Source organism: Pygocentrus nattereri, chromosome 6, assembly GCF_015220715.1.
Source record: "Pygocentrus nattereri isolate fPygNat1 chromosome 6, fPygNat1.pri, whole genome shotgun sequence".
In the NCBI taxonomy this organism is placed as follows: domain Eukaryota; kingdom Metazoa; phylum Chordata; class Actinopteri; order Characiformes; family Serrasalmidae; genus Pygocentrus; species Pygocentrus nattereri.
Window position 1 is genome coordinate 18,540,901 of NC_051216.1, and position 23,994 is coordinate 18,564,894.

At 39.9% G+C, this 23,994-nt stretch overlaps 1 protein-coding gene across 4 annotated transcripts in view; it reads left to right on the top strand.

The window, feature by feature from the left end:
* The window catches only part of raph1a (Ras association (RalGDS/AF-6) and pleckstrin homology domains 1a), a 95,039-nt gene that overhangs the window by 66,645 nt on the left and 4,400 nt on the right, over window positions 1–23,994 (top strand). For 3 of the 4 annotated variants that reach the window (XM_017691713.2, XM_017691714.2, XM_017691717.2), the window contains 9 exons: window positions 2,547–2,624; window positions 9,622–9,781; window positions 12,829–12,950; window positions 14,907–14,972; window positions 15,139–15,282; window positions 20,360–20,470; window positions 21,240–21,338; window positions 21,426–21,546; window positions 22,025–22,164. In XM_017691713.2, coding sequence (XP_017547202.1) covers window positions 2,547–2,624; window positions 9,622–9,781; window positions 12,829–12,950; window positions 14,907–14,972; window positions 15,139–15,282; window positions 20,360–20,470; window positions 21,240–21,338; window positions 21,426–21,546; window positions 22,025–22,164 — 1,041 coding nt within the window. Of the gene's footprint in view, window positions 1–2,546; window positions 2,625–9,621; window positions 9,782–12,828; window positions 12,951–14,906; window positions 14,973–15,138; window positions 15,283–20,359; window positions 20,471–21,239; window positions 21,339–21,425; window positions 21,547–22,024; window positions 22,165–23,535; window positions 23,591–23,994 lie in introns of all 4 variants that reach the window. The other variant, XM_037539235.1, reaches the window with a different exon arrangement.

The following is a 23,994-nucleotide window of genomic DNA, read 5'->3' on the forward strand; positions in this document are numbered from 1 at the left end:
TCATTTTAATCAGCTAATTGATCAGCGCATCCCTTTTGAGTGCTTTCCTCCTGGTTTATGATGCAGTTTTAGGGCAGCAGCTGTTGGCTTGTTGGTCCAGTTATCAGCTTATTTCCGTTTGCTGTGATGGGAAGATTGGTCTGTGCTGCTTTTAATTTACAGAGGATGTAATCAGAATGCACTGCTTGATCTCAATTCAGATCAGTCTGTAAATGTAAAATGAGAATATGTGGATCTAGGGATGGACAATATAGCGAAAATGGACCATCATGCTACTTTAAGACATTTTAATGATACATAATGCATGTCTGTGCAATGACATTTACTTTTCTCAGATTTGACAAGTTGTAAGTAACAAAAAATAGTCCCAAATTAAAAAGATACTATCAAAACTGTAAGTACTGTTGACCGTAGTGATTTTTGCTTAGCGTTTCACATACTGCACTAAAGTAAATTTAGCTAAACAGGACTAATTGCGTCCTTGTTGCAGTGAAACATGTAGTTGGTTCATGTACAAGTACTAATGGTATCCACACTACTTTTATCACAACAAAAATAGATGAGGAATTGTTCAGCATATTTCTTAAGCCCATGTGATAAGGGCAGTTCAGATGTCACTTGACTTGTGTATCAACATTCGTTCCCTGTTTAGCTCCCCAGTGGTAGAATGATTGCTCATTTTGACCCAGAGACCTGCATTATATATAACAGAGCAAATGCATGACTGAGAGAATATCACTAGAAAAGGACTTGCCTTTCATTACTTAGCAAGAGCCGCAGCTTTTTAGTGGTGTAGTAATTTAGGTCACTGAACAGAGGTTAGTAAGACATTTTCTTGTAATAATGAAGCTCGGCTTTATCAGCAATATGTCTGATGCTGTAATGGTCAGAGGGTCTGTTATTAAATTGATAAATGGTGTGATCACTTGTAATCCTCACTTAATTCTGAATTAATGTTGGTGAAATCCCATCACTGTTTATTTTTAGCTTGATTTACGAACACTTAGGCTAGTTCTCTGAGTGGATAGTGCGGAGGGCAGATTTTATTATTGCAGTTGGGGTGCTGCTAAGAGGCTTTGGTTTAATCCCCTCATTTGCCATTTATGTAGTTAAACTGAGGAACGTCTGGTTTTGAGGTGGAGATGATGATGATGTGTGTGTGTGTGTGTGTGTGTGTGTGTGTGTGTGTGTGTGTGTGTTGGTCCAGATTGAGATTGAGATTGAGACTGAGCTGATTGCTGTATGCCGCAGTAGTATGGAGAGGAATTCGTGCCAAATAGAAAAACAATCACTACAGTGGAAGAATGTGAAACGTACACATGACATTACTTTACCATAGTGATGTGCAAAAAAGATGAAAACAGAATGAAAAATTTAAGACTATTACATGTTTACATCTTTTGACTTTTTACTGAAAAACAGTACATGAGGATTTGCATTTAAAAATTTAATTTCTCAATTTTGTGTCAGAATTAAGTACAAAATACTTTGAAATGCAATGCAGGCATAGCTGTATTTAATTCCTCTCCATAAGTGGAGGGTGGTCTTTCCTTCTGTGTTTGACTGTCCTGTGGAGATGACCGCCCCGAGCATTGGAGGACAGAAAAGATAATGCACTTTGATTCGGCTCGTTTCCCAAGCCTGCTCCACAGCTGTCACTGTCGTAAGGAAACACACACACATACTCACACTCACACGTGCACACACGGCAAGGGGAAGGCTTTTGATTGTGTCACTGAGAGAAAATGAAATGGACTCAGTCGGTAAGTTTGCCTGATAGAAAAGGGGCTGGCCTACAGCTTTATGTGTATGGGAGAGAGAGAGAGAGAGAGGGAGAGAGGGAGAGAGGGAGAGAGGGAGGGAGAGGACTAGTGAGGTCGGTCTGGCACACCCCCACCCCCTCCTGTGCCGGTCGTGGCTCTGTGTGTTGTTGTTGCTCTCAGTGTGCTGAGGATTTCCCCTTCACTGACTGTGTGCCTAGCTGAACATTAGCGACATACAGAAACAACCATCCTAAAGAATCCGATGACTTAAGACTAGCGTCAACTCGTTCTTGTGCCTGGTTCTTTTCCCATCTTGATGGCTTCTCTGCTTGTACTGGGCTGAGGGTTGGCTATGTCAAAGATTTTTTTTTCCGTTGTGGACGGCTGTATCTTCAAGAGGAATTACTCGCTTTCTGCTGATGCATCTGGAATTCCAGAGATGAAGATGCACTATAAAAGCAGCTTGCTGTAATCTGCCAAGGAAAAGCTCCATTTGGACTTTGGCGAAGACCTCCAGATGCAATGTTTACCAATTCACATTTCTTCTTAAGGCTGCCTGTTCTTTTAGCTTTTAATGTCATTCTTCAAATCTGACACATCAGAGACACTGCCTGCCTTGTTGAACCTGTAGTTACAATGGCTTCTTGCTGGAGAAGTCAGGTACAGTAGTAATGTGGGGCCAGTGTGAGTGAGAGAGGAGAACTTCAGGACACTGTAACAGTTATTGTGGTTATGCCGTTTCATTACCTATATGTGAATGTGTGTGTTTGTGTTTATGTGTAGGAGGAGCAGGCTGCCAAACTTAAAGCTGAGAAGATCCGTGTGGCCCTGGAGAAGATTAAGGAAGCACAGGTTAAAAAGGTGAGACTTCTCATCAACTTTAACTGGAGTTTAAAAGGCCAGTGTACTGCATTTTCTTTCATTTTATATTCTAATGTGCTTGTTTTTATGTACTGAAAAGTCAAAATTCACTTCTGCAAGACCCTTTTCAAGCTCTCTCCATAGAATTAAACAGGCCATTCTTGTTCCTTTGCTTTTAAGACTAATATATGTAAATGAGCTGAGCTCTGATTGGCTGGTCTGTAAAAATAAGTCCAGGCTGAAACGGTCCTTATAACTTCATCTTGAATTGATGGAGCTGAACTGCTGCACACTGATTAGGTGGATATATGTAAGTGTGCTGTTTTTTTTGTGACATCACAAAAACAATGAACTTAACTAACCTGTAAATCATCTTGTTTTTCCATATATATAGACTGTATGAACTAGAGAGAGCAGCATGCTTTGAATCTTCAACAGGCTTTACATGCTACATCAAACTCATGTATTTAATATAAATTTAATACTTATATTCGGAAAACCTGATTGGCCATTAAATGAGTGCTTTAAAATATATTATAAACTTTTCAAACCTTAATGTATGCTAATGTAACAAGTCATTTTGGATAATCTGTTGGTCCATGTGTGTCAAGAGTTGCAAGGTTTTGATATGAACATAAACTGCAAACAGTTAACAGGTGAAAACTACTTGCCTTCAGAGTGTATACTTGCACACATTGCCACTGTGATGTAGCTGGGTGATTCTACAGAAAGGTCCCTTTTTGTGTTCCTAGCGTTTGCAGATATAATACACTTAAAACATGTTAGGATGACAATTTATTTATATTTTAAAATAAAACAATACGTTATTTTAACAATTACACTTTCTTGAGCCCCAATTTAGCAAAGCTAGTTTTTAAATCATTTATCTGGAATTATAAGCACCACAGAAGTGCTTGTCCTCACTGTCATGTGTAAAGGGTGCCATATTTTGAAGAAAAAACACATTTTTATTTCAGTTATCAGAAATTTTCTCATGATTTCATATAAAGCTTTTAGTTGAGGTCACTGGTGTGACCTACTTTATTCTTAGCTAATTGTGAAAAAATACAAATGGATCAAATTGCATATTTTAATGGACATTCCATGATTGACAACATGCTCTGTAGCAGCCATTTTGTAAAATGCATTTTTCATCAAAAATGTCACTGGTGTTACTGCCACTGGTGTTACCTTTCTTATGTGTAACACCAATGAGCATTGGTAACACCAGTGACATCTATGGACAGATAGAAAAGTGGACGTTTCTGTAGAATGACCCAGCTATATAACATCCCTTACTATCAGGTTCTCTGCTGTTGTAACGCATTAGACTTTTTTCCCCTCTTGCACAGATGCAGCACGAGGAAAGCAGAAATAGGTCATTGCAGTACGCATCACATTAACAGACTGAATCAAACGCAGTAGGGGAATGCTTTTGATTCTTCAGCGCAGTCTCACGCAGCACTGTGAAGAATAAGAGTATGACATGCTGTGCATTTTGGGCACCTTATGTACTGTGTGAAATTGTTTCAGCTGATATTGTCTCGCTTAAAATACTCATTGTAAGGAAATACTAATGCTGCGTGACTGAAAACAGGGCAGTCAACTGTCAACTTTATGCAGTCAACTGGACCATTCCAACACATGGAAGAGATCAAACTGGTTTCTGTGCATCTGTGGGTTTGTATATATTTACATGCCACGTTCATTTGCTGAGTGTGTATGGGTCAGTTGACCAGATGCAGTGTGTGTTCTGGGTCAGGGCAGTGTTACAGAACACACACACGGAGCTCTGCAGCTCTGCAAATCTCCACGAGCCCTGAAATCTCCCTCGAAGGGAAACTGGTCTGAAACACTTTTAAAGTCCACTTAAGCTGGATATGAATGCAGGCATGGAGAGAGAGTTAGGATTACCGCTAGCCATTCCACGGGGCCCTGAGAGACCGCAGAGGGGACACGTGCATGTTGACCTCAAACAGTACTCGAAGAAAGTCTGCTACTAGCCTGTGCTAATCTGCCTCTAAATCTGAATGCTGACCTGGGCTAACCATGCATGTTTGATCAGAGTTTCATTCCAGCATCCATTCAGATATTCAATCATGGTTAATCACAATATTTTGGTGCAGTTAATTGTGATTAATCACGTTTGTCTTATTAGCTTAAATTTGACCCTAATGAAAGGGTTTCCCGTTCATAGTTTTGTTACAGCTATGTGAGTGGACAAAATGAGCTTCCTCAGAGCATATTCATTACTTTCAATAATTCAGTAACATTTTCTTCATCATGTGAATGCTGTTCACATTAACTTAAACATGAAGATCACATGATTTCCTTAGTGTGAATGCAGTTTCTAGCTGTCACTGGCATCCAGTGAGAGCAATAGAGGCTGCAAGTGAGCGTATAGATCATATATGTTGTATATACAGTCAATACAGTCAGTGGTTCAACTTTTCCATTATTGTGTACAGTAAACTAACAAAAGCAATAGCAAAACTGAAAGCTACCGTTACCCTTCTGCTATGATACAGTTCATGGATTCTTGTTACAGTGGAGGCTCTTGAGGGGAACTGAAGTTGTGAACTTTACTTTTGCTTTTGTTTGTTTGCAGCTCATTGATTTATCTGTAGTTCTCAAAGCACTGCTGAGTCTGCCAAGTGTGCTGAAGGTATTGCTTTAAAGGCCATTTAAAATCTGTATCTAAACTAGAGGACTACAAATTCTCATAGCCTTTTATCATATCAACATACAGTGCATGAGCAGCTGGACTTTAGTCTGGACTAAAAGAAATGGTTAAACTAGGAAAATGTGTCAAAATGACTAATAATAAGTTGCATATATATATATATATATATAAAATACAGGCAGTCCTAAGGGGGTCCCCTAATTATCCTCTTGGACCCTCTGAATGCCTCAAAATCTAATTTCTGGGGGTCCTTGAAAATATACTCATGATGCGATGCTGTCCGTTAGGATAAAATAGCCTCAGATACAAATTTACAGAAAGGTTGTTGTTTATCTGCTTCACCCACAGATGGTGAGCTTCTCTCTTTGGTATTCTTACCTAACTAGAGATGCAGCACTGCTCTGCCTCAGGGTCATGCTGTAGCAGGTTGGTTCACCCAGCTGCTCCTTAATGTAACTATGTCCTGGACTTTTTTCACTGGGAAACCGAGAAAAAGCATTAAAATATGCCATAGCATATTTGTAAATGTGAAACCTTGCGAATGTGAAGGTGATGTGCAAGATCTCAATCGGTATGTTGAACCATTTCTGAAAGAAAAACTTCAAACCAAACATTTAGTTGCCACTGAGAAGACACAACATTTTAATGCACAATTAAAGTTTCTTTGCTGAATTTAACATACTAGAAAAATTAAAACTGTATTCAACTGAACAAATAAATAAAAAGAAATTGTGCCCTAAAATTAGCAGGAAATGCCATATTAATTTTTTTTCCGATTGATGTATTCACTGTTTTTCACTTGGATAACTCAACAAAACGTGAATATAATATATTTAAAAAATACATTTTATTACTATTATTGCACTTTACATACTATTATTTGCACTTGCTCTTGCATACAGTGAGGTACAAAGCTACTGATTCTGAAAGTCATAGAAAGGTAATTAAAGAATGTGATGCAGACAAGAATGGAGGAAGGTGTAAGTATTGCTGAGGCCAGACAGAGTATGGAATATGCTCTTGAAAATAAAGGTGCCAAATAGTTTATTGGAGTGACTCCAAGAAAAACCACTTTTTTTAATTTGCTAAAGAACATTTCAGTACAGTGGTTCAAATTTAGTTCATTTAATGAACAATACCAAAAAGTGGAACCAAAAGTGGTTCTTCTCTGCTGTCTCACTAGTAAACTCTACTTGGCACTTTTATTTTCAAGAGTACAGACTGATGAAAGGTTTAATTATGTTGTAGGTGCAGATCATAATGAGACTGACTGCAGATACACAGATTTTTGTACAGAGGGTGTTCTAGTGGATGAATTTGTGTGTATGGGTTGAGACATCTGTGCCTTATTTTAATTTAGGTGAAGTCTTCCACTGAACCACAGTTGGGCAGGGAGGTGTGTGAGTATGTGTGAGACTGAGAGAGATGGACAGTAAACACTTTTCTCCTGGTTCAGGCACTGAGGACTGTGAAAAGAGAAAACATACTAAGGCTGCATGTTAAATCATATTCTTATTGTTATCATAATATGAGCTTTTGCAGTAATGGAAATATGCCAACAGTATTCGCTCATCTGCCTTCACACTCTTATGAATTTGAGTGACATCCCATTCTTAATCTATAGGGTTTAATATGATGTCGGCCCACCCTTTGCAACTATAACAGCTTCAACTCTTCTGGGAAGGCTTTCCACATGGTTAGGAGTGTGTTTAAGGGAATTTTTGACTGTTCTTCCAGAAGCACATTTGTGAGGTCAGACGCTGATGTTGGACGAGAAGGCCTGGTTCACAGTCTCCTCTCTAATTCATCCCAAAAGTGCTCTCTCGGGTTGAGGTCAGGACTCTGTGCAGGCCAGTCAAGTTCTTTCACACCAAACTCGTTCATCCATGTCTTTATGGACCTTGCTTTGTGCACTGGTGCACAATCATGTTGGAACAGGAAGGGGCCATCCCCAAACTGTTCCCACAAAGTTGGTCTTGGTCTGCTGAAGCATTAAGAGTTCATTTCACTGGAACTAAGGGTCTGAGCCCAACTCCTGAAAAACAACCCCACACCAAAACTTTACACTTGGCACAATGTGCTCAGTCTGCCAAACGCAGACTCGTCCATCGGATTGTCCAATGGAGAAGCATGATTCATCACTCCAAAGAACACGTCTCCAACACACTTTGCAGTTGTGGTTGGTGATGTAAGACTTGGATGCAGCTGCTCGGCCATGGAAACCCATTCCATGAAGCTCTCTACGCTGTTCTTGAGCTAATCTGAAGGTCACATGAAGTGTGGAGGTCTGTAGCAGAAAGTTGGCAACCTCTGTGCACTATGTGCCTCAGCATCCGTTGACCCTGCTGTCATTTTATGTGGCCTACCACTTTGTGGCTGAGTTGCTGTCGTTCCCAATCGCTTCCACTTTGTTATAATACCACTGACAGTTGACTGTGAAATATTTAGTTCTGAGGAAATTTCACGACTGGAGTTGTTGCACATGCTGGAATTCACTGAGCTCATTCACAAATGTTTGTGGAAGCAGTGTGCATGCTTGGTTTTTATACACCATGGAAGTGATCGGAACACTTGATTTCAATGATTTGGATGGGTGAGTGAATACTTTTGGAAATATAATGTAGATAGACCCTGCTACATACAGTGACTTAACCAAAAGTCAATCATAAAGCACATCTCAGATACTACTTTGTCCTTAAGCACCAGTCTATTCAAATACATTTATACATGATGACTGCTTTCACGAGAATGAACAATAATGGCTACTGTTACAACAGACCTACATCACCATCAAGAGGCTTTTAAGGATTAAATATATATATTTTATAATTTATGAAGACATTTATAGAAAAGGCTGTTCAGGAAATGCTTTATAATGCAGAGAAACTGTGCTTGAATTTGTGATGTCTATTAGTATTTGATTATGTATTTGCACTTTGTACAGGAGGTGAATGGTTTAATGTTGTGTTGTTTTGATATTTGCATCTGCTTAGTTACACAGATAAAACAGAATTAAAGTTTATGCTTCTCTACCTAGTCCACGGCGCACTATTTTAATTAGAATTTATTACTTCTCCTGTTGTCATTGCAATATCCAACATCTTCATCAAACATTCCATTTTCCGATTCCACATAATTGGTCTTTTCTTATACTGTACATTCTCTTACAGCTTTCTAAACATATAGTGGTTCAATATCAGAATTGTGAATGAGAATGAGTACAACAGGTATGCAGCAACAAATTGAGGGTTTTTTTATGCACACAGTCTTTTTTTTCACAGCACTGAAGTTGATTACACTCTCATAGTGCCTCTTAATGAAAAAGCCAGAGGTTGTGAGTAGAAATTTGAATGTGTGTGTAAGGTACACAATCTAATGAGCTGAATGGAGGTTTATATGTGTATACATAATGCATTCTCTCATTTTATAGATTGTATCAATTGTGTGTGTGTGTGTGTGTGTGTGTTGTGTTTGCTTGAGTTGTCTGCTAGATTGGATAGCAAGCCTTTGACCATCCGTGTGGCAATGAAAGTAGGTCAGTTTGTCAGTGTGTGTGTATGGGTGTGTGTGTGTGTGTGTGTGTGTGTGTGTGTGTGTGTGTATGAAAGAGAGGGAGATGATTGGTTGAACTGTGAGCTCATAGGCTGATGCTGGGGCTTGTTATTTCTAATACATCTGTGTGTGTCTGAGAGGAGCTGGTTTATTTTATTTCATCTTTGTGTAAAGTGGATTTTAGAGCTTTTGTCTGTCACTGAGGCTTTGTCCCTGTCTGGCTGAGATGAAGGGATGCCCAAAATATGTTAAGACATGAGTGAAAGTTGGCCCAAGTCATCTCACCGTTCACTGTGCTGTTTTATGTGGACTAAAATGGCGTTGAGAATGTCAAGTTTTGTCCAGAGCTTATTTTGAACGATCAGTTGTGCCAGTTTTGACATTAGTTTTATCCGCTGAATGTAACCTGAAATTGGTGTCATTATGTCTAATAAATAATGATTCACCTACAAAAACAGGAGAAGCACTATGCTTATATAATGTCCTGTCCATCTTTTATGGAATCTTTTATGGTATTATAAACATTATCCAGACACAAACCACATTTCCAGAAAAGAAATTCATTATTTAAGTTTTTTTCCTGAAATTATTTGAAGCACCCAGCAAATTACATTGCAGTTACCTGCAGTTCCTGGATACATTATAACTTAAAAACTACAAACAGACCACTTGGTTACAGGGAAGTAGTATTTCTTGTATGTCCCTCATTAATACATTTTACATGTATGACATCTCAGCAATCTGTTGTTTCCTCCTGGTCAGCTGGTGATCCGGGTGCATCTTTCTGATGAGAGCTCCAAAACCATGATGGTGGACGAGAGGCAGACAGTGCGTCAAGTCCTGGACAGTCTCCTGGACAAATCCCACTGTGGCTACAGCCTGGACTGGTCTCTGGTGGAGATGATCAATGAGCTACAAATGGGTGAGTGGCTAAGGAGAACACCCCCTACTCCCACATACAAGCTGGTTTATTCCTCACTCATTTTGTGGCTTTTAATTTTCTGTATTCTTCAAAAACCTTGTGTTGGTCCAGTTTGATCTGTTACAGATTAGCATAGAGACTGAGCGCATTTCTGAAATGCCAATAGGATTAGTCAGTGCAATCATAGATGTCGGGGGAGGGGCAGCATGAATCGAGGGAGATGAATTATGCTTTTCCATTTCACGGAATAGTTAAGTATCAACAGGAAACAGGAGATCATTTGAGGCCAATGCTACTATGTTATGGCAGCACATAAATATTCAAGTGTGCTGCAGAGAATAAAGTCATGTAAAGTGAAGGCTTCTGAGGGAATGATTTACTGAACCTCTAAATACATGCACTGAATCTATTAATGAGTTCAAGGAATAATGATTAATCATAGTCTTTGTGTGTCTCGCTCTGTGTTTCATTTTTCAGTTTTTCTGTGTCTCTCTGAAAGTATCTGTCTTTCTGTGTCGATCTCTCTGGCCGTCTCTATTCATCCGTGTTTGTGTCTCTTTTTGTCTCTCTCATCATCATCCGTATGTCTGTATGTCCCTCAGTCTGTGTCTCTGTCTGCCTATCCCGCTGGCTACCTGTCCTTCTATCTATATCTTAGGCAGTCTCAAGGTCTGCCTGTCCTGCTGTCTCCTTGTCCTTCTGTATATGTCTCAGTCCATCTCTCTGTCTGTCTTGTCCACTGTCTACCTGTCCTTCTGTCTATATCTCAGTCCATCTCTCTGTCTGCCTGTCCCGTTCTCTACTTGTCTCTCGCTCTGTGCCTGTCTGTGTCTTTCTGTCTCTGTCTGTCCAGCTGTCTCTTCCAGTCTGCCTCTATGTCCCTCTATTTGGCATTTTGTCTATCTGTTGGTCGGTCTCTCTCTATCTCTCTCTCTCTCTCTCTCTCTCTCTCTCTCACTCTGTGTCCATCACTTTTTTCTGTCTCTCTTTCTGTCTGTCCATCTCTTGGTCTGTCTGTCTTTCTGTTTGTGAATCTCTCTGTTTGTCTTGCTGTCTCTCTCTGTCCGTCTCTGATTACTGGACTGTTAGTCACAGTGCAGTGGTGTGCCTGGCTGTGTGCTGGCCTCTGTTCAGCCTGTGCTCTGCTCTGTGTATGTAGGTCTGGCGCGATCATGCGTGTGACCCTAACCTACATCTCCAGGGCTTCTGCTGCACACACTCACTCAGGCTTATTAGTGTAGGGGAAGAATGCAGAACAGGATAAGGAGGAAATGTGATTAAGGGATACTCAATATTTGGTGATGTTTAGGTTTATATAGTGTGGGATTATGGGTACACATCTACAAACTAGACTTGTGGTGAACTTATATTGTCCTCATGCAAAGGGGCATAGTTATTGAAATAACTCTGATAGAATTTTTTTTGTTTTGTTTTTTATTTGTCCTGGCGAAAACATTTTGAGTCTTAAAAAACAAACCCTGTCTCATGTGGTTGTTATGACGTCCACAAGCAGTCAGTCTCCGTCCTGACGAGCTTAGACTTGTTTCTTCCAGCTAGGTAAGTATGATTGTAGGTTTTTGCTGTGTGTGTTCAGGTGAAATGTCACTTTCTCTGGCAGGACTCCCATGAAGTGACGGAATAGAGTTTAATCCCAGTATTAGGATCAGGAGTGTAAAGGATTGTTAATTCCTCAAGGGTTTTTAATCACCTAATGGATTGACAGCAGTAATCTCTCAGATTAGGGATTTTGCCATTTCCATTTTCAATTTATTTGGTCAGCAGCTTTACCAAAGCATAGTCTCATATCAAGGTATTGTGTCGTCACCACCTTTGGGGATTATTTGGTCACTGGTTCTCCAGTGAATTAGTTATCTCTTTGTTGCCTCACTAGGCTTTTGCTTTCAGACATAGTTGCTTTAGCCCTACTCTTACTGAATGGGTCAAGTGGGTCATAGTTTATTATGTAAGTTATCAAAATCGATTACCACATAGGCTGTGTCTATCTGGGATTTTAGCTGTGATTCAGTTGATGAGAGTTTGAACTGTCGCTAAGGAGAGGGCGTGTGGGTGTGTGTGTGTGTGTAGTTGGGGAAGGAGTTGTGTAAGGGGTTGGTGAGTGAGTTGGGAGCCGTGTGTTGCAGCCTGAGAGGAGAACAGAGTGCCGGCAGTGCTTACTGTAATTCAGATAAATGTCACTGTCACTTTCTCTAACAGGCTGTGGGAGCTCCTGTGTGTGAGTGTGTGTCCCATTAATAGGCCTGCATGCAGCCTCAGACATCAATTGCTACACATAGTGCAGCACCTCCCTGTTTTCAGCATCGAATGTCTTTTTGCCTTTAGCCTTTGATGCTGGGAAAGTTTTAAGACAGCGTTGCCCTGGTGAATGTAGTATAAAGTACTAATTTGCCTGCTTCAGGTGTGATGGGAGCAGGAAAAGAGCACATAGTCTAGTGTCTGGGAGGTACCGGTCTCTCTAAATAAGATTCATTGAGTTCAGTATGCAGAAACATATGTGCTTACTAGATATTGAATGTTTGAGCAGATTACACTGGTCTTATTTAGTTTGCACTGGCATTGACTACAAGGTCTTTTTTATGGTACTTTAAACTGACCTTAAGTGTTATAATTTGAAGTGTCATAACTTATCCAAACCACTTCACTCAGCTGCTGCAAACTCATCACTCACAGCTCAGAAGGTGGAAGGTCATTTTCTTAAACAGCTCCGAAACTCTGGAACAGCATTCCAAACAATATTATCAATGCAGCTCAGTAGTTTTTTAAATCTGGCTTACAAACATATTTGTGTAGGCTAGCATAAGCCTGGACTATTGTGGCTCATTTTCTCCTGTTTCCAATCTTTGACAGTAGTGTTTTTATCTTTTACTTATATTCCTGTGTAAAGCACTTTGAGATGAAGAAAACATGATTTTATTTACCTCACAAACATTTGCTCATGTTTGTAGATTTGTAGATAGCATTCCTGTTTGTTTCATGCTGCTCTTGTCCTGAATCTCCCCTTCTAATCGTGTGTTTCTGTGTTACTTCAGAGCGGATTTTTGAAGACCACGAGAACCTGGTGGAGAACCTGCTGAACTGGACCAGGGACAGCACCAACAGACTAATGTTCATTGAGCGCATCGAAAAATATGCTCTATTCAAGAATCCACAGGTATGTGATTTCAGCACTCCAGATGAGTGCTACAGTATCTGTAAATGTAGTATGTATGCAGCTAGCTCACTCTATTAAGTGTTTCTTTTAAGATGGATGGTAGACCAGTCAAAGCCACATGTGGTGTTGTGCATTGTGTTAGATTAATTAGGAGTTAATTTATAGGTAGTGTCGAAACGATCCTGTATATAAGAAAGCTGTGTACAATATCTGCTTTTCATTTTTAGGGCTTGAAGAATGCTATACAAAACTGATTATGTCTGTAAACTTCCACAAGGGGGAGCTGTTGCTAGTTTCTGCATCAATACAACAGCCAAGATCTATGCTTATGTTTCATGTATTTGACTATCTTCTTTTCCTATGCCTATTACATATTTGACTAGTGGCCAAACACCAGAAGATTAGAGATCAGTGCTGCTCCTCCAGCACAAGCCAGTTCACCTCTGCCACACACTGCTATATGAAAGACTGGGTCAGAGCCTGAATCGATATCTGAATTAAGTGCATGTTAACCTTTCAAAATAAATTGCGAATTTCATTTTTACCCTAAAATGAGTGCATTGTGCATAAAAACTGATTGCTAGGAAGTGAACATTAGCCTGTTCGCTACGTCTAATGTTTTCTTCATATAGGCTGGGCGGCATGTAACTGATCATGTCATTATTAAGAATGCCGCAATGATTAGTCAGCACTGATTGTGGAAAAAGTTGCAGTACACCAAAAGATGACTAGGGGTGATATATGCTTTGTTGCTTCATGTGGAAAAGTGTGGACCTTCTGAGCTGCTGAGTTGGTCCAGCTGGTGTTGTAGATACTATTCCATTGGCTGAAATCATTCAATATGGTTAAGTATGTTGCTTACATGAATGTCACCCACAGAAATGATTGAAAAATATTCTTAATTTACAGAGAAAGTGTTTTTTTTTTTCCCAAAGTGCTGCCGCTAAAGTTACTTGGACAGCTTGTGATCAAATAAGCTTCCGTAAGGTTTCATGAACACTGTCAATTACAGCCACCGGTACCCCATCCTTACTTATGACAACCAGCATTAAAAACAAGGGGATCTAATGGGAGTACATTCATTAAAGACAAAAGGTAGTTTTCAACTACCACTCTATGAAATAAGGTTTTAAATAAAACAAATAATAATCTAGTGTTACACTCATAGGCTTTCCTTGCCGTAGCTAAACAGCACATAATGACAAACCAGATTGTATGACGTCTTGGTGGACTAAATTTGGCAGGGGGCACTGTTATGGTTGCACACTGTAACTTGATAGTGCGCTGTGATGTGGGCTCAGAGGAAACGGCAAAGGGCATTCAAACAGTCAGTACATAAAGAAACTCTTTATTGCAGCCCAAATTATTAAACATAACTAGTGCAGAATAGAGGCACACATCCTTGGTTGAAGATTTGCTGGAATTAAATCAGGAGGGCTGTGTTTAAAATATTCAGTTTTAATTTGATCAGACTGGCTTTGTACTTTTTTTTATATTTCTTTTTCATTTTTGCCTTACTCATACATTATTATTATTACAAAGAGCATAGGTGAACGTTACATGTTTTATTTACCAATTAAGGCATTAAGGTGAAGTAGATGTAATCTGGAGTAGCCCTTAGGTCTGGGGATAAGTAGGTCAGCATGGTGTACAGTCTGAGAGTAACTGAATAATTTATGAGATCTAGGTTCAGAGAGGTAAGTGCTGTCTGGCTGATGTTTCCACCCAATCAGAGAGTATTTATGGGACTGTCCACCCATGTCTAGTCTGGCACTCTCCAAAATCTGCTCCTCAAAGTTTTAGAGTTCCTTTATCATTTTATATGCTTTCAGGAGGTGAAAGAAAATCAGGAAATACTGGATTTTGTTTTGCTGATGCACCTTCTCAGGTGCATGTAAGTTGCTGTTTTGCTGTTGTTCTATTTTGACCTCATCTGAACCTCCTTCACTTTCTCAGAACTATTTGTTGGGGCGGAAGGAGACATGCGAGATGACTGATAGGAATAAAGAAGCTCTGCTTGAGGTGAGGGCTCCAGTAATACTGGCTCATTTGCCATGACACACATGCACATATGTTCTCAGTCAAACTTATTTAGGTCACATCAGACTGTAGAACTGCTGAGTCAGTGCAGGAGATGTTGTAGGTGATACTGTGTGTAATTATGTGCATATTTTCTGTTTATCTGCAGGAGTGTTTTTGTGGAAGCTCCATCAGTGTACCTGAGATGGAGGGAGTGCTCTGGCTCAAAGAGGACGGTAAGAAGTCCTGGAAGAAGCGCTACTTCCTTTTACGGGCCTCCGGAATATATTATGTGCCAAAAGGCAAACCAAAGGTCAGTTCAACGTTCCTCTTTTTAGTCACATCTGTCTTGTAAATGCATTACTTATTTCCTCAACTGTCCTTCTCTCTGCCACATTTCCTGTGCACTCCTACTACGCAAACATACACAGAGACCCTCCTTTACTGCTGACACATACACATAAACATGGTACTGTCAATTATTCATATGCAGCTATCTATCAGTTCCACTCAAGGTAGTGAAAAGTCCTTTTGTGCCCTTGCAATGCTTTCAAAGACCACGTCGGGCTGAAACATTGAAGTAATATTGCTAGAAAGAAAAATAGTTAATATTTAACAGTAGGGCAGGGCAGTAGTACAGTGCAGTATAGTGTAGTCTAAAGCATGTTGTGGCAGATTAGGGCTAAAGAGTTCAATCAGGGAAGATGCTCATCCACCCCTTTAATCCCAGTCCCACTCTACTTCGATTATCTCAATCAACAGCATCACAACATATTCTCTCCATCAAGACATAGGATTAACTGCTCTTAATCTGTTGATATTCAACATGCATATAATCTATAAGGCAAGCTCATGCCCTCACAGGCATTACCAGTAATGCATGTATTAGGTCTTCCCTATACAATCAAAATAACATCTACTGTGAGTAGTTGATATTTTGACCGTTGTGATTGTGGTATATCTTACAATAGAGGTCCTCAAATTCTGGACCTTGAATCCAGCCTCCAGTTCTGGATTGTGGAATCACTGGTAGGTGTGACACTAGGTGGCTAATCGTTTGCATTAACAGCTGAATTAACTACCAGTGATCACAAAATTCCATAAACTGCTTCCAAGGTCTGGATTTGAAGACCTCAGCCTTACAGTATGTGGTTAAAGATTGCATGCATCATTTTGATTACCATTATTTATATTTTATTGCATGATGTGAATGCCTTAAATGATCAAACTATCCATAGAAAGCTCATCTTGAATGTCTGAGAACACAGTAAAGAATGCTGTTGTTGTTAAAGCTAATTTGCATAATGCAGCACTTTGCAGTATTAGAATTGATTATTATCTTGTAGACAGTTGCTTATTTAAGAATTCTTCCAAAATCAAGGGTATTAATAGGGAGTTTGCCCCTTTTGCTGCAGCCTCTACTCTTCTAGGAAGGCTTTACATTACATGTTGGAACATTGCACATTGCTCTGAGAATTTGATTGCATTTAGCCACAAGAGCATTAGTCACGTCAGGTACTGACACCAGTCCAATTAATCCCAAAGATGCTGGAAGGAGCTACCTATATACACTACATTGCCAAAGGTATTCAGTCACCTGTCCAAATCAGTGAATTCAGGTGTTCCAATCACTTCCATGGCCACAGGTGTGTAAAACCAAGCACCTAGGCATGCAGACTGCTTCTACAAACATTTGTGAGAGAATGGGTCGCTCTCAGGAACTCAGTGAATTCCAGGGTGGTACTGTGATAGGATGCCACCTGTGCAACAAGTCCAGTCCTGAAATTTCCTCACTACTAAATATTCCACAGTCAACTGTCAGTGGTATTATAACAAAATGGAAGCATTTGGGAATGACAACTGCTCAGCCTCGAAGTGGTAGGCCACGTAAAATGACAGAGTGGGGTCAGTGGATGCTGAGGCGTATAGTTCACAGAGGTCGCCAACTTTCTGCAGAGTCCATCGCTACAGACCTACAAACTTCATGTGGCCTTCAGATAGAACACCTTTGGAATGAATTAGAGCGGAGACTATGAAACAGGACTTCTCGTCCAACATCAGTGTCTGACCTCACAAATACACTTCTGGAACAATGGTCAAAATTCCCATAAACATAATCCTAACCCTTGTGTAAAACCTTCCCATGAGAGATGAAGCTGTTATAGCTGCAAAGGGTGGGCCAACATCATATTAAACCCTAAGGATTAAGAATGGGATGTCATTCAAATTGTGTGTGAAGGCAGATGACCAAATACTTTTGGAACTATAATGTGTGTGTGTGTGTGTATATATAGATATATATACAATACAATGATTTGCAAATCCTTTTCAACCTATATTCAATTGAATACACTACAAAGACACAATATTTATTGTTCAAACAGATAAACTTTATTGTTTTTTGCAAATATTCACTCATTTTGAATTTGATGCCTGCAAGACGTTCCAAAGAAGTTGGGACAGGGGCATGTTTACCACTGTCTTACATCACCTTTCCTTTTAACAACACTCAATAAGCATTTGGGAACTGAGGACGCTAATTGTTGAAGCTTTGTAGGTGGAATACTTTTCCATTCTTCCTTGATGTACAACTTCATTTGCTCAACAGTCCAGGGTCTCTGTTGTCGTATTTTGTGCTTCATAATGCGCCACACGTCTTCAATGGGAGACAGGTCTGGACTGCAGGCAGGCCAGTCTAGTACCTGCATTTCTTTACTACGAAGCCATGCTGTTGTAACACGTGCAGAACGTGGCTTGGCATTGTCTTGCTGAAATAAGCAGGGACGTCCCTGAAAAAGACGTTGCTTGGATGGCACCATATGTTGCTCCAAAACCTGCATGTACCTTTCGGCATTAATGGTGCCTTCACAGATGTGCAAGTTACCCACTAACACACCCCCACACCATCAGAGATGCTGGCTTTTGAACTTTGTGCTGATAACAATCCGGACTGTCCTTTTCCTCTTTGGCCCGGAGGACACGACGTCCGTGATTTCCAAAAACAATTTGAAATGTGGACTCGTCAGACCACAGGACACTTTTCCACTTTGCATCAGTCCTTCTCAGATGAGCTCGGGCCCAGAGAAGCCGGCGGTGTTTCTGGGTGGTGTTGATATATGGCTTTCGCTTTGCATGGCAGAGTTTTAACTTGCACTTGTAGATGGAGCGACGAACTGTGTTCACTGACAGTGGTTTTCTGAAGTGTTCCTGAGCCCATGTGGGAATATCCGTTACAGAATGATGTCGGTTTTCTGCCTTGCCGCTTACTTGCAGAGACTTCTTCAGATTCTCTGAATCTTTTGATGATATTATGGACTGTAGATGATGAAATCCCTAAATTCCTTGCAATTGCACGTTGAGAAACGTTGTTCTTAAACTGTTGAACTATTTGCTCACGCAGTTGTTCACAAAGTGGTGAACCTTCACACACACACACACACACACACACACACACACACACACACACACATATATATATATATATATATATATATATATATATATATATATATATATATATATATAAACAGTGCATCCGAAAAACGTTCACAGCGCTTGTTATGTTACAGCCTTATTCCAAAATGGATTAAATTCATTTTCCCTCAAAATTTTACACGCAATACCCAATAATGACAAAGTGAAAAAAGTTTGCTTGAATGTTTTGCAAATTTATTCAAAATGAAAAAAAAAATCACATACATAAATATTCACAGCCTTTGTTCAGTACTTTGTTGAAGCACCTTTGACAGCCATTGTCAGCAATTAAGCCTCAAGTCTTTTTGAGTATGATGCTACAAGCTTAGCAGACTTATTTTTGGGCAGTTTCTCCCATTCTTCTTAGCAAAACCTCTCAAGCTCCATCAGGTTGGATGGGGAGCGTCGGTGCACAGCCATTTTCAGATCTCTCCATCTTTCCCTTGACCCTGACTAGTCTCCCAGTTCCTGCTGCTGAAAAACAACCCCACAGCATGATGCTGCCATCATCATGCTTCGCTGTAGGCATTGTATTGTCCAGGTGATGAGCAGTGCCTGGTTTCTTCCAGACATGACGCTTGGCATTCAGGCCGTGACGCTTACTTCATCAGACCAGAGAATTTTGTTTCTCATGGTCTGAGAGTCCTTCAGGTGCCCTTTGGCAAACTCCAAGCAGGCTGTCTTGTGCCTTTTACTGAGGAGTGGCTTCCGTCTGGCCACTCTACCATACAGGCCTGATTGGTGGAGTGCTGCAGAAATGATTGTCCTTCTGGAAGGTTCTCCTCTCTCCACAGAGCAATGCTATAGTTCTGTCAGAGTGACCCTTGGGTTCTTGGTCACCTCCCTGATTAAGGCTCTTCTACCCCAATCACTCACATTGGCCAGGCGGCCAGCTCTAGGAAGAGTCCTGGTGGTTCCAAACTTCTTCCATTTATATATGATGGAGGCCACTCATTGCTTCAAATTTTTCTGTATCCTTCCCCAGATCTGTGTCTCCATACAATCCTGTCTCAGCGGTCTACGGACAATTCCTTGGACTTCATGGCTTGGATTGTGCTCTGACATGTACTGTGAACTATGAGACCATGTATAGACAGATGTGTGCCTTTCCAAATCATGTCCAATCAACTGGATTTACCACAGGTGGACTCCAATCAAGTTGTCAAAACAACTGAAGGATGATCAGTGGAAACAGGATGCACCTGAGCTCATGACAATTTTGAGTGTCATGGCAAACTGTGAATACTTGCTTTTTTTTTTTTTTTTTTTTTAATAAATTTGCAAAACATTCAAACAAACCATTTTTCACTTTGTCATTATGGGGTATTGTGTGTAGAATTTTGAGGGAAAAAATGTATTTAATCCATTTTGGAATATGACTGTAACATAACAAAATGTGGAAAAAGTGAAGCGCTATGAATACTTTCCAGATGCACTATATATATATATATATATATATATATATATATATATATATATATATATATATATATTATAATATATGAAGAGAGAGTGAGGGCAGAGATAAGGGCCATTTGCCATGCCCAGGGCTTTGCGCTAGCTCAGCCAGCTCCTGCCCATCTGCTCTGCTATTGCATCGGCTGCTAAACATTCACCTCATTTCATGTTAGCCATGCCCAGAGAGCATATCTGATTGCCCTGATTCTGGATTTCAACACAGCCTGTGCAAGCTGGACTTCTGTAGCCTTTAATAAAGCTGAGGATGATCCTGTCCACTCATGTAGAGCTCCCTCTGCTGGATGAAGCATCCCATTGTTTTGTCAAATCTATCAAAGCAGAATCTGTAAGAACACGCTTAAAAAGCTCAGCTTAAGCACTTCATGAAATGCCTTCATCTTTAAATGCCACATATGTCTTCACATTATCTCTATTCCCACTTGTTTACTCTTTTTCAGGCTTCTAGAGACCTAGTGTGCTTCCTACAATTGGATCATGTAAACGTGTATCTGGGACAGGACTACCGCAGCAAATACAAGGCTCCAACTGACTACTGCATGGTCCTTAAGGTACACAAATATCATCACAGTGTTACTGACTTGTGTGTTTTACATAAAGGAATGCCTAAAGGATGCACACTAAGCGGACGGCTTTATTTGGTACCAATACTATAGCAGAATTTCATTTAGGGGGGGCCTGGTAACACATTGACATGCCCCTCTAACAAGCAATAGGGCCCAGAGACAATGTAGTGAGGTTAACGACCACCAACTAGCCAACTTACTAATGATAAGTTGTCAGAAAATTCCCAATGCATTTTTAGGAGCAGGACATTAAAACTCTATCCCTATCATTGCCCATAAACTCATCATTTAGGCACAAACGTATCTGCTTAAAATACAGTGTCTTTGGAGCTGTTACTGAGTAAGCAGAGCTTGAATGCACTTGTGTTTCAAAAAAGCAAACTTGAGAAATAATTGTTTTATGTTTTAGATGACATAATATATAATGGATTATATGGACGTTACACCTCAGCTTTTATCACAAGCTGCTTTCCTTGAATGTCTAGTACTGTGGAGGGTGAAAACAGAGAGCAGAAGGATTTCCAGTGGCCTATTTGTTGAAAATGCTGTAATAGGTTGCTTAATATTATGGCTGTCTCCATGAGAACAGGGTAGAAAATATTGGATGACAATATGATTTTGTGCTGCCATCCAGAGGAATGCAGAGTGACAGAAGTGAATAAAATCAGTATAGCCCTTCTGGGTAAGAATCACTCAGCCAGTAACTGTAAATAATGTTTTGAATAATAGCATGTATTCTGATTTCCTTGTACAGCACCCTCAGATTCAGAAGAAATCTCAGTACATCAAATACCTGTGCTGTGATGATGTCAGAACTCTACATCAGTGGGTCAATGGAATACGGATTGCTAAGGTAACAGCTGAGTTATAGATGACAGGCTTAATGAGCTTTTGATGTTTTTTTAATTGTGAAAGTAACTTTGTTGATCTGTGTGTATAGTATGGGAAGCAGCTGTATTTGAACTACCAGGAAGCCATGAAGCGTACTGAAGCTGCCCATGACTGGTCATCTCTGTCCAGCTCCAGCATCAAGTCTGGCTCTAGCTCCTCGAGTCTACCAGGTGAGACTTATGAGACTGAGCTGTTATTGAGCTGAACTGGACATTATGTGTGGGTGATATGACAAAAGATATCTAAAGATTTCTTCATGTTACACAATGTCACAAAATGTATCAAACGAAAATGTATGAAATGAAATGTATGAAACAAGTTAATGGTGTAATTGTCTGGCGTCCATCAGCCGCTTGTCATTGTACAGTTGCAGTGCCATGCACTGTTTTTTCTTTTTTTTTTGTTACTGTTTACTTTGTGACTGTTTCTTTGTAGAATATGCTCTTTCTTCTTTTTCATGGTCCATTGTTTTGCTTACTGTTCTAGATGTACCTATGAATATACCCAGAAAACTTATCATGGTGTAATTTATGACAATAATGCTAACATATCATTTTGCCCACCTCTACTGAACATACATGAAGGACTGTTTAGCAAGTCCTCTGTTCATTTGAGCTCGACCTCACTCTTTTTATTGTTTTTACACAGAATCCCAGTCCAACCACTCCAGCCAATCAGACAGCGGTGTGTCAGAGACTACTTCCTCTGGACATGTGCGCTCTCAGAGTGTGGTCAGCTCCATCTTCTCAGAGGCCTGGAAGAGAGGCAACCAAGCTGAGGACTCCAAGGTGCCCTAACACACTTTATCATCATCTGTTTTTCAGCCACTTCAGCTCTACATCTCATTTCTCATGCTACAGTTGTCTCATTTCATCACATCCTTTTTTGCTTCTCTAATTATCTTGGCTCTTTTTTGTGGTAGGCTATCTCCAGTGATGCTGTATTAAAACAACAGAAAGCAGGCATTAAATCATGCGTTAAATAGATCATTATCTAGAGCAGCGATCAAAGAGCTCATCTTGGAGATCTAGCATCTTGCAGAATTTAGTTCCAGTTCAGTTCTTTTAGCATAGGATGCTTTCTAAGGACATTTATTAGCTTGATCGAATCTGTTACTTTATACTGGCTTATTATTATGATTAAAACATTTATAGGATAATATCTGTGTTATATGATGCTCTTGTCAACCATTCTCTGTTAGTAAACCTGTTAGCTCTACTCTCAAAAACTACAATACTGTGCAAAAGTCTGAGATCACCCCTTATTTACTTAATTTCCAATCAAAACAGCCATTACATACAAATTCTTAATTTTTCAATGCAAAAAAGAAAACAAAAAACCTACATGTAACAGAAAATTTGCATCAGCAACTAAATATAACAATTCTTTTGAGCATTTAGTGTGTCGCTATTACAGCTTCCATTCTTTTCAAAAGACTTGCTTTCAGTTTTTCAAAGAAATGTGTGGGTTTTTCCATACCTCCAAAGCTCAGCCTTGGAAGTTGGTTGTGTTTTCTGCTTTTCATGATCCAAATAATCCCAACTATTCCATGATGTTGAGGTCTGGACTCGGGGGTTGTCAGTCAGTTTTTCTGAGAACACCAGCAGCATTGTTTGATTTGTGGATTCTCTTGTTTTTTTGGTCTATGTCTCAGAAAGGGCTTCTTGACAGCTACACATCCTTTCAAACTCATAACATTCAGTTGTCTTCTCACAGTGGAAGGAAGGATGGATTTTTTCATATCAAAGATAAATGTTTTGAGTACTGTCTATCTAATAGTGACACTAGGTGACCTACAGCTGTTGCACTGTTAATAGGTTTCCCATTTTCTCTATGTCCCTGAATAATCTTTTGAATTCCAGTTTTGGAAAGTGCTGTTTTTTCAGTTTATGTACAGGTGAATTATTTTATATCTAATCTCCTCAGAAATGTCTCCTGAAAATGCATGTTGTACTTAATGGCTGTTTTGGCTGGTCTCTGACTTTTGCGCTGTACAGTACATCCATATTCCCTGTGTATTGGCTAATGCATAGCTTCAATGACATGGACAAAGGTGATTGTTATGACCAGACATGATAACCTGTGACCTCAAAGGCAAATGAATAAGCCAGTGCCTTGTGGAGGACTGCTGATTTCTCTCTTTTCCTTTCCTCTCTTAGGGTACAAAAGTCAAGTCGCGCAAGGCCATGCCCTTATGCACTGGTGGGGATTGAGGTTAGGGGTGTGAAAACTCTCACACGCTAACACTGGTTTTCTTTAATCCTCATGTAATTTAGAGGTCAACTAACCACTCCTACAGCTCTCTACAATAGTTCGGCTCCTTGTACGTGTTCGTGAATGCAGCCTAATTGGGGGAATCGTTGTGAGAGTTTTAGTGGCTTGTGACAACTTTTAACAGATTCCTACAATGCACTGGTGTAATATAGTTAGAATAACTCGGTATAGTTGAGTGCGTTATGGTGTATTAACAAAGTATGATGAATGCTGGAGAGAATGGAATTGCGTTCAGTGATGTAAGACCCACTGAAATTCTTTGTTGTTCAGAATCTTTGTTGTACAGTAAGTGCTGCATGTTTGCAGTGCTGGGTCACACCATGAGGTAATAATATTGCAAGTTG